The sequence below is a fragment of the Hylobates moloch genome, unplaced genomic scaffold (genome assembly GCF_009828535.3).
Source record: "Hylobates moloch isolate HMO894 unplaced genomic scaffold, HMol_V3 SCAFFOLD_10, whole genome shotgun sequence".
Classification (NCBI taxonomy): Eukaryota; Metazoa; Chordata; class Mammalia; order Primates; family Hylobatidae; genus Hylobates; species Hylobates moloch.
The window spans coordinates 28888567-28903640 of NW_026652285.1; the positions used below are offsets into that span (position 1 = coordinate 28888567).

The following is a 15074-nucleotide window of genomic DNA, read 5'->3' on the forward strand; positions in this document are numbered from 1 at the left end:
CCCACCTGCCTCCTCTGTCCACCTCTGTCCTCTGCCCCCCGGGTCAGCCAGCGCGGGGCTCTTCTTACCTTGCTGTAGTGCCCGGTTCACCTTCCCTCCCAGCTCTGCTGCAGACACACGGTGGACGGGCTCTTTCCTCAGCCCCTCTTGGATGGCCTGGGCTGTGAGAGGGGCGCAGGAGGGTGGGATCTCCCTCACAGGCGGAGGCTCGCTGGCAATCTGGGGGGCAAAAGACAACAGGTGAGGCCTGCCTCCCCTCATTTCCTGATGCCCGGTTGTTATTGCTCTTTGCGCAACTCCCGCCGGCCCCTGCTCCCGCTGTGCTGGGGTCTACCACAAGGAATGGAGGGGTCTGGGCTACAGTGAGGGCACTTTTCCCAGGAATGGGACAAATGGAGCCAGTAAAACAGGCCAGAGCCAGGCAGCAAGACGCCCACAGCCTCCAGGCCCGGCCCGTTAGGAGGCAGGTGGATGGGGCCCAGGGTATGGACAGAAGAGAGTTCTCACCTGCCATGAACTCGGTGAGCCCCCGCAGCTGGATCTCCCCTTGTACCCCCAGATTTGGGTGGCAAGTATTTGAATTAGGATCCCACATGGATGACCAGGCCTCCCCTTGCTCCATCTGCCACCGCAGAGCAGCCCCTCAAGCCTGCGGCCTGGGCCCCAGGGCCCTGCAGCTCCCCCTGTTGGCCATGCTGGGCGCCGTCACCGACCTTGAGGCAGAGCGGACCTCGGAAGAACTGAGTCCAGGGGTGGCAGCCGTTGAGCATGTGCAGCATCATGCAGCAGCTGCTCCAGACGTCCACCTTGGCGTCGCAGCGCCTGCCCAGCACCACCTCCGGAGCCATGTGTGTCTCTGTGCCAGGGATGTAGTCCCCTGAGAAGGGGGATGAGACATAAAGTCACCTGGAATGCCGATGGGCAGGAGCCTAGGCAATGGCCACCCTAGTTAATCCTCGGGGTATCCTACATTTGTCACTGTTAAAGTACTTTTTATTTTATTATCTTTTTCGTTTTTTGAGATGGAGTCTTGCTCTGTCACCCAGGCTGGAGTACAATGGCGCGATCTCGGCTCACTGCAACCTCCGCTTCCCGGGTTCAAGAGATTCTCCTGCCTCAGCCTCCTGAGTAGCTGGAATTACAGGCATGAGCCACCATGCCCGGCTAATTTTTATATTTTTAGTAGAGATGGGGTTTCACCCATGTTGGCCAGACTGGTCTCGAACTCCTGACCTCAGGTGATCCGCCCACCTTGGCCTCCCAAAGTGCTGAGATTACAGGCATGAGCCACCGCGCCAGGCCATGTTAAAGTACTTTAAATATAGAAATAAAGTCTCCAAGTCAAATTTGTAGGGAAGAGCTAGGCGGGGACTCTGCTGGGAACTTGTACAAAGCAACAGAGCATCCATGATGTGGACTCTGCCCTTTGGACCAAACCCTTAAAGTGTTTTTTGAAAATGGGGCAGGGGCTGGACATTACAAATGAGGTTGTAGAAGGCTAATTACTGGTAAGATGTTCCTGAAATACCAGTAAGTGAAATTTAAAAATCGCAATAGAAAAACATATGTGTAAAAGACTGAAAGGATAGATGGCAGATGTGAACAGTGGTTTTTTTCCTGGTGATTTGTATTTGTAATTTTTGCTTAGCTCTACTTTCTTCAAAAGATATTAGAAAAAAGGGTCAGGAGTGGCTCATGCCTGTAATCCCAGCACTTTGGGAGACTGAGGTGGGAGGAATGCTTAAATCCAGGAATTTAAGACCTGCCTGGGCAACATATTGAGACCCCATGTATATCTACAAAAAATACAAAAAATGAGCCGGACATGGTGGTGCATGCCTGTGGTCCCAGCTACTCAGGAGGCTGAGGTGGGAGGATCGCTTGAACCAAGGAGCTTGAGGCTGCAGTGAGCTATGAGTGAGCTACTGCACTCCAGCCTGGGTGACAGAGCAAGACTCTGTCTGTAAAAAATAAAAGTTAAAAAAATCAGAAAAGATACATTTTTTTTTTTTGTAACAAGAAAAAGCCCACTACGGTTATTTTAAAAGGGCTTAAAACAACACGGGTGGAGGTCAAGTGTCCACATTCAATTTACATCTTCAGAATTGCCAACATAGTCCTTTAACAACACACAATTATATACTTGCCAAAGATTCTTTTTCCGTTGGACAAAATGAAATCATTTTATCCTTAATGCTATAAATGAAAAAAGCAGGGCACAAAATTGTGTTATAATGGCCCTAACTAGGCACAGGGAAAACAACAGCCTGGAAGGAGTTATTTAAAATACTCATGATTCGGCCGGGCACGGAGGCTCATGCCTGTACTTCCAGCACTTTGGGAGGCTGAGTGGGGCGGATCACCTGAGGTCTGGAGTTTGAGACTGGCCTGGCCAACATGGCAAAACCCCGTCTCTACTAAAAATACAAAAATTAGCTGGGCATGGTGGAAGGTGCCTGTAATCCCAGCTACTCAGGAGGCTGAGGCAGGAGAATTGCTTGAACCCGGGAGGCGGAGGTTGCAGTGAGCTGAGATTGTGCCACTGCACTCCAGCCTGGGTGACAGAGTGAGACTCTGTCTCAATGAAAATAACAAAAAAATTTGTGATTCTCTCTCTGGGTAAGAGGAATGGTGAGAATTCTGTTCTCTGCCTCTTTTATATGCTTAACTCTATACTTCACAGTGGGCATGGATTATTTCAATAATCAGAGGAGTTAAAGAAAGATATTTCACTGGCTTTAGAGCCCAGGCCCCTTAGTCAGCCTGCCCACTGTGCTTCCAGCCAACTGTGCTCAGAGGCGCAGGAGAGCTGGGGTCACAGGCTGGCGGTGCACTCCCCTGAAAAGGCCAGACAAGAGGTGGGGAGCCACGGGGCCTCCAAGGCAGAAGGCCTGGGACCTACGGAGCGTCAACCAGCCTTTCCCTTCTCTTCCCTCTGTACAGGAGCATTGACAATGAGCACCTGACATCCATTATCACATTTACGCATAACAAAGAAACCCCTGATAATCATCCAGGCTGGCTGCGGGGCTTAAACACACAGGTGGACCTAAGTGTTCACATCTCAATTCCCGTTCTGGAAAGCATGGAAGGCATTTGGCGAATGAATGCACTGGGGGGCATGGCAGTTGGTGGGGGGCCTTACCTGTGAGCAAGGACTTCCCCAGGCCATCAGGTTGAAGACACACAGCATGGCCAAAGTCGCAGAGGGCTGCATGGCTCCCATCGCTGGACAGGAGCACGTTGTCGGCTGCCAGGCCGCCCCGGGGAGGAAAAGGAACAGGTGAGTCATGCCGGGTCCCAGCCCACCCTGGCTCGGTTTGGCCTGCCCTCCAGTGACATAATTTTCTGGCTGATCCTACGTGGCAGCTGCTGCTTCTGATTAGTTTCATTAATCGTGGAGGAAGGCAGGAGGGTATCAATTCAGGCTAGAGGCAGGCAGGATCTCTGAGGGCAAGGGGACAGGAGGAGGGTTTACTCGGGAACGCTGCCACTCTGCTAGCCTGCGCCGACCCCGTACCAGGGGTCACCAGTGGGTGGGAGCTTGACCTTCGGTTCTCTGTGGCCACCATCTACCAGAAACTACAGTGCTTGGCTAAGGGGTTGGAGAACATCATTCCCCTTCCTACAGGCACAGTCCTGTCAGCCTGACTCAGGGCCTGCTACTGGAGATGACCAGGCTAGCCCAGAACTGAGAGGAGATCAGGCAGGATGGTGTGAGAGAAGAGCCTGCTGGGGATCAGGGCCGTGGGGCCTGGGCCTTACCTTTGACGTCCCCATGCAGAATCCTTCGCGAGTGGAGGTATTCCAGCCCCTCCAGGGCCTGGCCCAGGTAGTACAGGGCCCGGTCTTCTGGGAGACAGCCCTGCTCCTTGACCAGCTGGCCCAGGGAGCCACCTAGGAGACCAAAGGCCAGGCTATACATGGGACTTGCCCGAGCCTCCACGCCAGCCAAGGGCAAGAGCACAGGGCAGGCGGTGGAAAGCAGGGTCGCAGGGTCACAGGGTCAAGAGGTTAGTGACCAAGGCCAACTTGGGCAAGACTCGGGAGGGAACTCTTGGCCCTGAATTTGGAGAAAGAGTGGGATCTGGCTCCTCACCTTCCAGCAGCTCCATGAAGATGCTGACCCAAGGCCCTTCTCTCACAGCTCCATACAAAGGGACAATTCTGGGTGAGGTCAATCCTGCACACGCCATCAGCTCCTCTGCCCGAAATACTTCCAGCCGCACCTGCAAGGGCCCAGAGGCAGCTGTTAAGACAGGGTGAGGGGACCAGAGCTGGGTCCCTGGCATCCTGTCAGCACCCTAGTGCTCCACACACACAGGCTGCTGCTGTTTCCAGTGGTGATGCAGGGGCCTGGGGGGCCTGCTGGACCCTCAGAGGCTAAATTGTGTATCCCATGCCCTTGGTATCAGGAGCAACTTCTTGTACTTAATTAAAGTTCTGGAGTGCTGCCTGTGTGCAAAAACAGCCACATAAAAACTACATCCGCCCCGGGCGCAGTGGCTCATGCCTCTAATCCCAGCACTTTGGGAGGCAGAGGCGGGCAGATCACAAGGTCAGGAGATAGAGACCATCCTGGCTAACACGGTGAAACCCCATCTCTACTAAAAAATACAAAAAAATTAGCTGGGCGTGGTGGCAGACGCCTGTAGTCCCAGCTACTCGGGAGGCTGAGGCAGGAGAATGGCATGAACCCAGGAGGCGGAGCTTGCAGTGAGCTGAGATCGCACCAGTGTACTCCAGCCTGGGCGACAGAGTGAGACTCCGTCTCAAAAAAAAAAAAAAAAAAAAAAAATTAAAATAAAAAAAAAACTCTACATTCCACCCGGGCGTGGTGGCTCATGGCTGTAATCTCAGCACTTTGGGAGGCTGAGGCGGGCGGATCAAGGAGATCGAGGTCGGGAGATCAAGACCATCCTGGCCAACATGGCGAAACCCTGTCTCTACTAAAAATACAAAAATTAGCCGGGCGTGGTGGCACGTGGCTGTAATCCCAGCTACTCGGGAGGCTGAGGCAGGAGAATCACTTGAACCCGGGAGTCGGAGGTTGCAATGAGCCGAGGTCGCACCACTGTGCTCCAGCCTGGCAACAGAGTGAGATCCCATCTCAAAAACAAAACAAAACAAAACCCCCCCCCCCCCCCACAAAAAAAAACAACCTACATTCCTCATCCTGGCTGCTGGCACACTGTCCGCCCTCAAATCTGCCAAACGCAGAACATTTTTTCCTCCAGCTAAATGTCTGGGCAATTTCTAGGATGTGGGACCTTTTGCTTATCAGCATCCTTGTTTACTCTCAGAAGCTGGGTTTCTGACTTATCTGACTGTCAAGAACCAAGATTTGGACTCCATCGGGTGCATTTTTTTTTCTTTTCTTTTCTTTCTTTTTTTTTTTTCTGAGACAGAGGTCTCGCTCTGTCACCCAGGCTGGAGTACAGTGACGTGATCTCTGTTCATTGCAACCTCTGCCTCCCGGGTTCAAGCGATTCTCCTGCCTCAGCCTCCCGAGTAGCTGGGACTACAAGTGTGCGCCACCAGGCCCGGATAATTTTTATATTTTTTAGTAGAGACGGGGTTTCACCATGCTGGCCAGGCTGGTCTCAAACTCCTGACCTTGTGATTTGCCCACGTCGGCCTCCCAAAGTGCTAGGATTACAGGCGTGAGCCACCGCGCCCGGCCTCAACACTTTTCTTTCCCGGAGGACTAAAACATCCACATAGACAGAGCACTGTTTATTCTGTTTGCAGCTGTCTCCCAGCATCTGGGAACTTAAGGAGGCTTCTGCGGAGGGGTTTGGCCAAGGCCACTCCCACTGCCGACTGGCAGGTCCGGGATCATCCACTCCTTTCTGCAGGGACCAGCAACTTGGTGAGAGGAAATAGGCCTTGGATATAAACATCTTGGGCTTAGATCCTGGCTCAGCCTTTTAAAACAAGGCAGCAGACTTCCCATCCACGTGTTTCCATATGCAAACAGCAGGGACGGTGGTATCTGCTCCTGAGTAGAGCAAGGATTTCGAAGGATGGTAACTGACACCAGGCCTGGCAACCAGTGGGCACTCAGGAAGTGCTAGCTCCCCAATTCCTCCAGCTCACATCAGAGAAGCTGATACTTAGACTGACACTTAGTCCTTTTTTTTTTTTTTGAGACAAGAGTCTCGCTGTGTCGCCCAGGCTGGAGTGCAGTGGCGCAATCTCAGCTAATTACAACCTCCACCTCCTGGGTTCAAGCAATTCTCCTGCCTCAGCCTCCCCAGTAGCTGGGATTACAGGTACCTGCCACTACGCCAAGCTAATTTTTCATATTTTTAGTAGAGGCAGGGTTTCACCATGTTGATTAGGCTGGTCTTAAACTCCTGACCTCAGGTGATCTGTCTGCCTTGGCCTCCCAAAGTGCTGGGATTACAGGCGTGAGCCACTGTGCCCGGCCTCTTAGACTTCTTCTTCTTCTTTTTTTTTTTTTTGAGACGGAGTCTCGCTCTGTCACCAGGCTGGAGTGCAGTGGCGTGATATCTCGGCTCACTGCAACCTCCGCCTCCTGGATTCCAGCGATTCTAGTGCCTCAGCCTCCTGAGTAGCTGGGATTACAGGCACGTGCCATCACACCCAGCTAATTTTTGTATTTTTAGTAGAGACGGGGTTTCACCACGTTGGCCAGGCTGGTCTTGAACTCCTGGCCTCATGATCAGCCCACCTCGGCCTCCCAAAGTACTGGGATTACAGGCATGAGCCACTGCGCGCGGCCTCTTAGCTTCTTAATAGACTTGTCCTCCTTCCTGGCTGCTGATGGTTCTCAAGTAAGCCTTGAGTGGCATCGCCAGGGGGCGCTGGCAGTAACAGAACCAGCTTGGAAGCGATCTCCACAGACTTGCTGACTTGGCAAACAGCTCTGACACTGTGGGGTTTTTGGACTTTTGCCTATCAGTGGAAAATGTCACCCTTCTGGTTCCCTAATATCTGGTTTGGTTAATCATCTCCCATGAACTTTGACTCTGCCAGTGTTTCCAGCTCTAAAAAGCCTCTGAACCTGAGTTGGAACTAATTCAACAACAGGACTTGTTAGCAAATGTCTTCAGCCTAACCACCCCCAAACTGAGCTGAGGCACCCCGGGGCACTGCAGATAACTCAGAAGGGCGCCAAATGGATATCTGACATTTGAGGGAAACGGCCACCGCAACATCTGCAGGACACCACGTGAACTACTCACTCGAGATAGTTCAGCTTGAAAGTTCAATCACGCACGCGACATTCCCTTTGATAATGTATCTCTATGAAGCTAGGTTTTTGCAGATCACTGTGATTAAAAGTACTTCAAGGAGAAAATGTGGGATATGAAGGTGGTGGTGTCCTATCTGATTTCAAGGGTTGAGATGCGCAACAAAGCATACAACCCATTAATAATCTGGCGGTTTGGAAATGGAAGGACCCTTTTTCTTTCAACTTATGTTGAGCTTTTCAAATGGCTACTAAGTTGTTAGGATAAAGACTTATTATTTGATCTCATTGCTTCATAAACAGAACTGTTGGGTATTTGTTTTGGCCTGGGTTGCCCTGAAACAATGACTGAGATATTAACAGGGCTGTGATCCAAAAGAGTTGGGGAAACTTGGCTTTAACTTTGCAGAAATCTATAAGTCCTCTTAGAGTGTCCCATCCATGCTAAAAATATTTCCAACCACCCAGACCAAAGAGGTGGGAGCAGATACTTCAAAATACAAGGTGCTTTAGAAGTCGGTGCCAGAGGAGAAAGCAGCCCAGTCTTCCAGACCAAGCTGGCTGCCCGTCTGGCCACCCCTCCTCTCTGAACTTCCGTGTTCCTCATCCGTGAAATAAGGGGGCTGGACTGCGATGAAGATATTCATGAGAACTAAGATCTAATGCCCACTTATCATTTCCCAGGCACTGGTAAAGCCCTTTCTAAGCATTAGTTATTCAGATCTTACAATAGCCTGTAAGCTGGTGGGATCATTATCCCCATTTTATAGATGATGAAGCTGAAGCCTGGGCAAGTAATTTGCCCAAGGTCACTGGGTATAAGAGATCACAGCCAGGCTTTTACTCGGGCAAGCCTGACTGCAGAGCTGCCAGCTACTCTGCGCCTCCAGAAGGCCTTTCCATGCCGAACTTTTTTTTTTTTTTTTTTTTTGAGACGGAGTCTCACTCTGTCGCCCAGGCGGGAGTGCAGTGGCACGATCTCAGCTCACTGCAAGCTCCGCCTCCCAGGTTCACGCCATTCTCCTGCCTCAACCTCCCGCGTAACTGGGACTACAGGCGCCCGCCATCATGCCTGGCTAATTTTTTTGTATTTTTAGTAGAGATGGGGTTTCACCGTGTTAGCCAGGATGGTCTCGATTTCCTGACCTTGCGGTCCGCCCGCCTTGGCCTCCCAAAGTGTTGGGATTACAGGCGTGAGCCACTGCGCCCAGCCGTTTTTTTTGTTTGTTTTTTTTGAGACAAGGTCTCCCTTGGTTGGCCAGGCTGGAGTACAGTGGCACAATCACAGCTCACTGCAGCCTCGACCTTCCCGGGCTCAAGCGATCCTCCCATCTCAGCCTCCCAAGTAGCTGAGACTATAGGTGCCATGCCCAGCTAATTTTTGCATTTTTTGTAGAGATGGGGTTTCACCATATTGCCCAGGCTAGTCTTGAACTCCTAGGCTCAAATGATTCTCCCACCTTGGCCTCCAACATGTTGAGATTACAAGTGTGAGCCACTGTGCCTGGCATCCATGCTAATGTTTTAAAATACATTCAGGACGGAGCATCCCCAGGTGGAAGCACTGTCAGCAATGAGCCTACTGCCTGATCCAAAAGCCACTTCCCTCCCCTCAATTGGCTGCACGCTGGACACTGGGGATCACTTTTTCCTCCCTGAACTTCCCTCTTGTTTTCTTTGGTATTCTTTTTTTTTTTTTTGAGATGGAGTTTCGCTCTTGTTGCCCAGGCTGGAGGGCAATGGCGCGATCTCGGCTCACTGCAACCTCTGCCTCCCGGGTTCAAGCAATTCTCCTGCTTCAGCCTCCTGAGTAGCTGAGATTACAGGCATGCGCCACCACGCCCAGCTAACTTTTCGTATTTTTAATAGAGACGGGGTTTCTCCATGTTGGTCAGGCTGGTCTCAAACTCCCGACCTCAGGTGATCCACCCGCCTCGGCCTCTCAAAGTGCTGGGATTACAGGCGTGAGCCACCACACCCAGCCTTCTTTGGTATTCTTTTTTTTTTTTTTGAGACAGAGTCTCATTCTGTCGCCCAGGCTGGAGTGCAGTGGCGTGATCTTGGCTCACTGCAACCTCTGCCTCCTAGGTTCAAGCGATTCTCCTGCCTCGGCCTCCCGAGTATCTGGTGGCGCCACCATGCCTGGCTAATTTTTTGGTATTTTTAGTACAGATGGGGTTTCACCATGTTCACCAGGATGGTCTCAATCTCCTGACCTCATGATCTGCCCACCCCGGCCTCCCAAAGTGCTGGGATTACAGACGTGAGCCACCGTGCCCAGCCTCTTCTTTGGTATTCTTATCTGTTTTATTCCATCAATTAAAAAAAGGCGTAAGAGCAATTCTATAAATTCTTTTGAAGATTCCAGGAATGTAAACTATGTGAAAGGGACTACCACAGTACTGTGCACAGATGTCCAATGAATATTAGAGGGTCCCGCCTTATTTTCTCACCACTATCAAGGTATTTTCCTCTGATCCTTGTGCTATTTTCCTTCTAAACATGTGTCCAGGACTGAAGGCTGCTCACCTTTACCCCAATATAAATGTCTATCCCCCATTACAACTTGGGTTCCTTCAGGTCAGGCCTGTGGATTTCACATCTCTGTCCCCAGCCCCGGCACACTGTCTGGCATAGAGCAGGTGTTTGGTGACAGCTGGGTTGACTTGGCCAGGGCCACATTATCCTAGATCAGCAGCAGAGCCAAAGTAAAGCTCCCAGAACTCCACACTTGAGCCAGATGTTCTAAAAGGAGTGATTCTTAACCCTTTTTGGGCTACAGACCCCTATAAGAATCTGGTAAATGATATGAATTATTCTTCAAAAATGTGTGATTGCCCATAAATGCAACACACAAACACTTTTTTTTTTTTTTTTTTGAGACAGAGTCTTGCTCTGTTGCCCAGGCTGGAGTGCAGTGGCATGATCTTGGCTGACTGCAACCTCTGCTTCCCGGGTTCAAGCAATTCTCCTGCCTCAGTTTCCCGAGTAGTTAGTATTACAGGCATGTGCCACCACACCCAGCTAATTTTTTATATTTTCAGTAGAGACGGGGTTTCACCATGTTGGCCAGGCTGGTCTCGAACTCCTGACCTCAAGTGATCTGCCCGCTTTGGCCTTCCAAAGTGCTGGGATTACAGGCGTGAGCTACTGTGCCTGGCCAACAAACACTCTTTTGAATAAAGTTCCTAGAATTCATGGATCCTATCAATCCATCCACTGACTAGGATAAGAACTTCTACATGGCCATTAAAAAGCATAAGAGAGTTGTATATGTGCCAATAAGGAAATCTGTCATGATATATTATTGCATGAAAAAAACATGGTACAGAATAGTCCCTAGAGTAGGATCCCATTTCTTGTGGGGTTGGGGGACAGGGTCTCACTCTGTTGTCCAGGCTGGAGTGCAGTGGTATGATCTTGGCTCACTGTAGCCTCTACTTCCTGGGCTCAAGGAATCCTCCCACCTCAGTCTCCCGAGTAGCTAGGACCACAGGTGTATGCCACCATGCCTGGCTAATTTTTTTTTTTTTTTTTGTAGAGACAGGGTCTCTACAAAGAAGTGCTAGGAGTATAGGCATAAGTGCTGCACCGGCTGATCTTTTTTTTTTTTTTGAGGCAGAGTCTCAGTCTGTTGCCAGGCTGGAGTGCAGTGGCACAATCTCTGCTCACTGCAACCTCCGCCTCCCGGGTTCAAGCGATTCTGCCTCAGCCTCCCAAGTACCTGGGACTACAGGTGCCCGCCACCACACCTGGCTAATTTTTGTATTTTTAGTAGAGATGGGGTTTCACTGTGTTGGCCAGATCTCCTGACCTTGTGATCCACCACCCTTGGCCTCCCAAAGTGCCGGGATCACAGGCATGAGCCACAGGCCTGGCCTGATCTTACCTCTTTTTTTTGAGACTGAATCTTGCTCTGTCACCCAGGCTGGAGTGCTGTGGCGTGATCTTGGCTCACTGCAACCTCCGCCTCCCAGGTTCAAGCAATTCTCTGCCTCAGCCTCCCCAGTAGCTGGGATTACAGGCGCCTGCCACCACACCCGGCTAATATTTGTATTTTTAGTAGAGATGGGGCTTCACCATCTTGGCCAGAGGCTGGTCTTGAACTCCTGACCTTGTGACCCACCTGCCTCAGCCTCCCAAAGTGCTGGGATTACAGGTGTGAGCCACCGTGCTCGGCCCTGATCTTACTTTTAATTGCAAACAAATATAGGCTCATTACAAAAGAATTCAAATGATACCAAAAAAAGCAAAAGTCTCCATTCCCCAGTCCTATTCTCAGAGGTAACTGCCCTTTGACAGAAATCTTTTTAGACTTTTAAAATTTCTTTTTTATTTCTGTTTTTTGCTTTTTTGTAGACATGCGATCTCGCTATGTTGCCCAGGCTGGTCTCCAACTCCTGGCCTCAAGCAATCCTCCCACCTCAGCCTCCCAAAGTACTGGGATTACAAGCATGAGCCACTGTACCTAGCCTGGACTTTTTATGCGTGTATAAACAAGTAGTCGTTTCTTCTATTAAAATGGAATCCTGGTGGGGCACAGTGGCTCACACCTGTAATCCCAGCACTTTGGGAGATTGCCCAGGAGTTTGAGTCCAGCCTGGGCAACATAGTGAGATCCTGTTTCTACAAAAAATAAAAAATTAGCTGGGTGTGGTGGTACGTGCCTGAAGTCCCAGCTACATGGGAAGCTGAGGCAACAGGGTTGTTTGGGTCTGTGGGGCTGAGGCTGCAGTGAGCTGTGATCATGCCACTGCATACCAGCCTGGACAACAGAGCGAGGTCCTGTCTCAAAAAAAAAAAAAAAAAAGAAAAAAGATCAAACAAAACCTTAAAAAAAACCAAAAAACAACTGCATCAAACCCTGGACCTATGGCCAATCAGCATCTAGATCAGGGGGACGAAGGAGTGCTGGCACCGCCATGTGACACCTCACACACTGGATTCTCCCCAAGGAGCATCGGCGGGGGCACAGACTTGCTCTGATCCGATGTGAGGCCTGACCTCTGATGCCTGATCCACCTCCTGGTCCCCATCCCCTAATCAGGGAACTGTTTCTCCTGCTCTTCCAGCTGAAAACCCTAAAGGACACCACTGCCTTGAGGGAAAGCAGGCACTGCCTGCCCAACCAATGGCAGCTGTGCGGGCTGCCAAAGAGCCATCCCCACTGCATTCTCCGGGGTGGGAAGGAAGTGGTTCTGCAAGTGGCCAGCTCTGGTGGGCTTGAGCTGCAGCTCTGGTACTGAGAAGTCCACGCCTTGTGCTTGGAGCTTTTCCAACTGCCTTGCAGTGGATGGGAGGGGCGAGACATGGAGTATTTATCCTCTTCCACTATATTAGGGTTGTTTACCTTGTTGCCTGGGAGGACTCTTGAGGCCCTCAGCAGGGGAACAGCTGAGAAGCCCAGTGACTAAGCTCCCAGCGCTGGGTGCGCGTCTCTTCACACTCTCACACTCTCCTCCCACCACCTCTCAGGAGGGACAGCTGAGCCTTCTCCGGTAGCCTGGGGAGGGGAACTGCAGCTGAGCAGGTCAGGCATGCGGCCTTGGCCTCCCCAAGTGGAAGACGATGATCCACACTGGCAAGAACTCGGCAAGAACTCAGCACGCACTCAGCACGTGTTGCCAGTCGGGGGTGGTGAGGGCAGAGTTTTCGTATTTGACATAGTGTGTCTGAAGTTTGGGGTGGTACCTGCAGATAGTCCCCTCACTAGTCTCACCATCCAGCCCAAGTACACACCAGGGAAGCCGGGTTTATTCACATCCCAGTTGTCTCCTCTGCCCTTAAGGCCACAGGCACCCCAGACGGTGGTGGCAGTGTCTGCTCTGAATGGGGCCAGCGTGTGCTGGGCTTTTGTGCTCTGGCTACAGTGAGCATTTCCTGTGTCAGGTTGGTGTTCCAAAAGTTTTGGATTTTGGAGCACTTCAGATTTTGGGTTTTCAGATTGCAGATGCTCTACCTGTATTTGTTGCTTTCCTTTTGGGGATTGGAGTGTCTCTAACATAAGCCACTTGAAACAAGGTATATCTCTGAGCTTACTTCACCCTGCCCAGAGGGCCAAGGGAATGGTCCACAGAAACGCGCCTTAGGTCCTGGCCAAGAGCTTTGACTGGGGACAAGGTGGCTTCCAATCAAGATGATCGAGAATTGGGGGTGGGGGAAAGGTTGGTGACGGGGAGAAGGACCGACACCCGTGAGGCCTGTGGGTCTGCAGCCGCCACCGATGCTCCCTCTGGGACCGGACAGTGTGATCTGACAGGAGGAGCCTCAGCTCCAGGCCCAGCATGCCACACTGTCCTCTCTGCTCTCCACTTCTAACATCAGTGAGATGAAGGGGTGGGAGAGGTGATTCCTGTCTTCTATCTCTACTCAAAACTCTAGGACAACAAGTCTATCTTCTTTCCTCTTCTTCCTGAAGAGTGTGGTTGAAAGCCGAACTCTCAGGTCAGACAGACCTGGTCTGAATCAGGGCTCTGCTACCCGGCCAGTGACTTCCTGTCTTGCCAAGCTTCATGTCCCCACCATGTCTGTCTTGCAGGACTGTGGCACACCTGGCCAACAGGGGGCGCAGCTCTGACTCCGGCAGATCTGCCCACTCCCACTGAGGCTGGCTTCCTCCTGGAAGCACCCCACAGGTGGAGGCTACTGCTTTCCCATCATCTGGCCCAGGTCGGGGGCGGCCTCCTATGTGGCTCAGGGGTTTTACCTCAGTGTGAATTTCATGACGCTCCAACCATCTTCCATGTTGGGACTTGCCCCTCAGGGCCCTGGCTGTATTGAGACACCGAGGCCACGTGTGTCCTCTCACACTGCCTCTCACATACACATATGCCAGGGGCAGCAGCCAGGCCAGGACACGTGACAGGCTGCTCCCTTCCAGTTCCAGCCGACCTCAGGTGGCTAGTGACAGCCAAGTTCTGTTCACAAGTCAGACCCATGGCCACCCTGCGACTGTCCTTGACAGAAAGCAGAGGGAACACACCAGGCCCCCTTCCTGGCTTCCCTCTTCACTCAGCCCCTGAGCCCTGGCGTACCTTTTTGACAGCGCACTGGAAACCAGTCTGCTTGTCCTCCATCCTGTGCACCTCTCCAAAGGAGCCTCTGCCCAGGCGGGGCTGGTGCGTGGCCCAGTGGACTTCTTCTCGGTACTCATAATCCACTGGCTTGAGTTTCTGGGGTTGGCAGGAGAGAGAGGACAGTTTTAGTGGCCAGGGCAGCAGAGGACTACAGGGCTACAGTGAGGAAGGCTCTCCAGCTGGTGACCTTGCCAGGGCTGCTGAGCTGAGCCCTCACAACCAGGCAGCCTGGGGCGAAGTCAGGGATCTGAGCCGGGCAGCACCAGAGAGGGGGTAGAGGAATGAGGTGAAGGCAAGGGAAGGGTTCATGGGCTGCGGCCACTGATCCTTGTGATGAAAAACATCCCAGACTTGTGATGGTGAGACAGAAACAGAACTGCCAATCACCTTGACAATGAAAAAACAAAACTCAGGAGCTAGAAGGTGGAGGGAAGGGAGGAACAGTGAAGAGGGGCCGGGGTCAAGGATGATGTTAAAAGTGGATGGAGGGAGGGGCCAGGCATGGTGGCTCATGCCTGTAATCCCAGCACTTTGGGAGGCCAAGGTGGGCGGATCACTTGAGGTCAGGAATTTGAGACCACCCTGGCCAACATGGTGAAACCCTGTCTCTACCAAAAAACACAAAATTAGCCCGGCATGGTGGCGCACACCTGTAGTCCCAGCTACTCAGGAGGCTGAGGTGGGAGAATCACTTGAAGCTGGAAGGGGGAGGTTGCAGTGAGCTGATACAGTGCCACTACACTCCAGCCTGGGCGACAGAGTAAGACTCTGTCTCAAAA

The 15074-nt window shown here is 51.7% G+C and overlaps 1 protein-coding gene across 1 annotated transcript in view; it reads right to left on the minus strand.

The window, feature by feature from the left end:
- Positions 1-15074, minus strand: part of MAP3K14 (mitogen-activated protein kinase kinase kinase 14) — a 53386-nt gene that overhangs the window by 6980 nt on the left and 31332 nt on the right. The window contains exons 6-11 of the mRNA XM_032163925.2: positions 14254-14391; positions 4100-4229; positions 3766-3897; positions 3146-3250; positions 714-877; positions 69-219 (exon numbers count right to left, since the gene is read on the minus strand). Coding sequence (XP_032019816.1) covers positions 69-219; positions 714-877; positions 3146-3250; positions 3766-3897; positions 4100-4229; positions 14254-14391 — 820 coding nt within the window. The remainder of the gene's footprint in view (positions 1-68; positions 220-713; positions 878-3145; positions 3251-3765; positions 3898-4099; positions 4230-14253; positions 14392-15074) is intronic.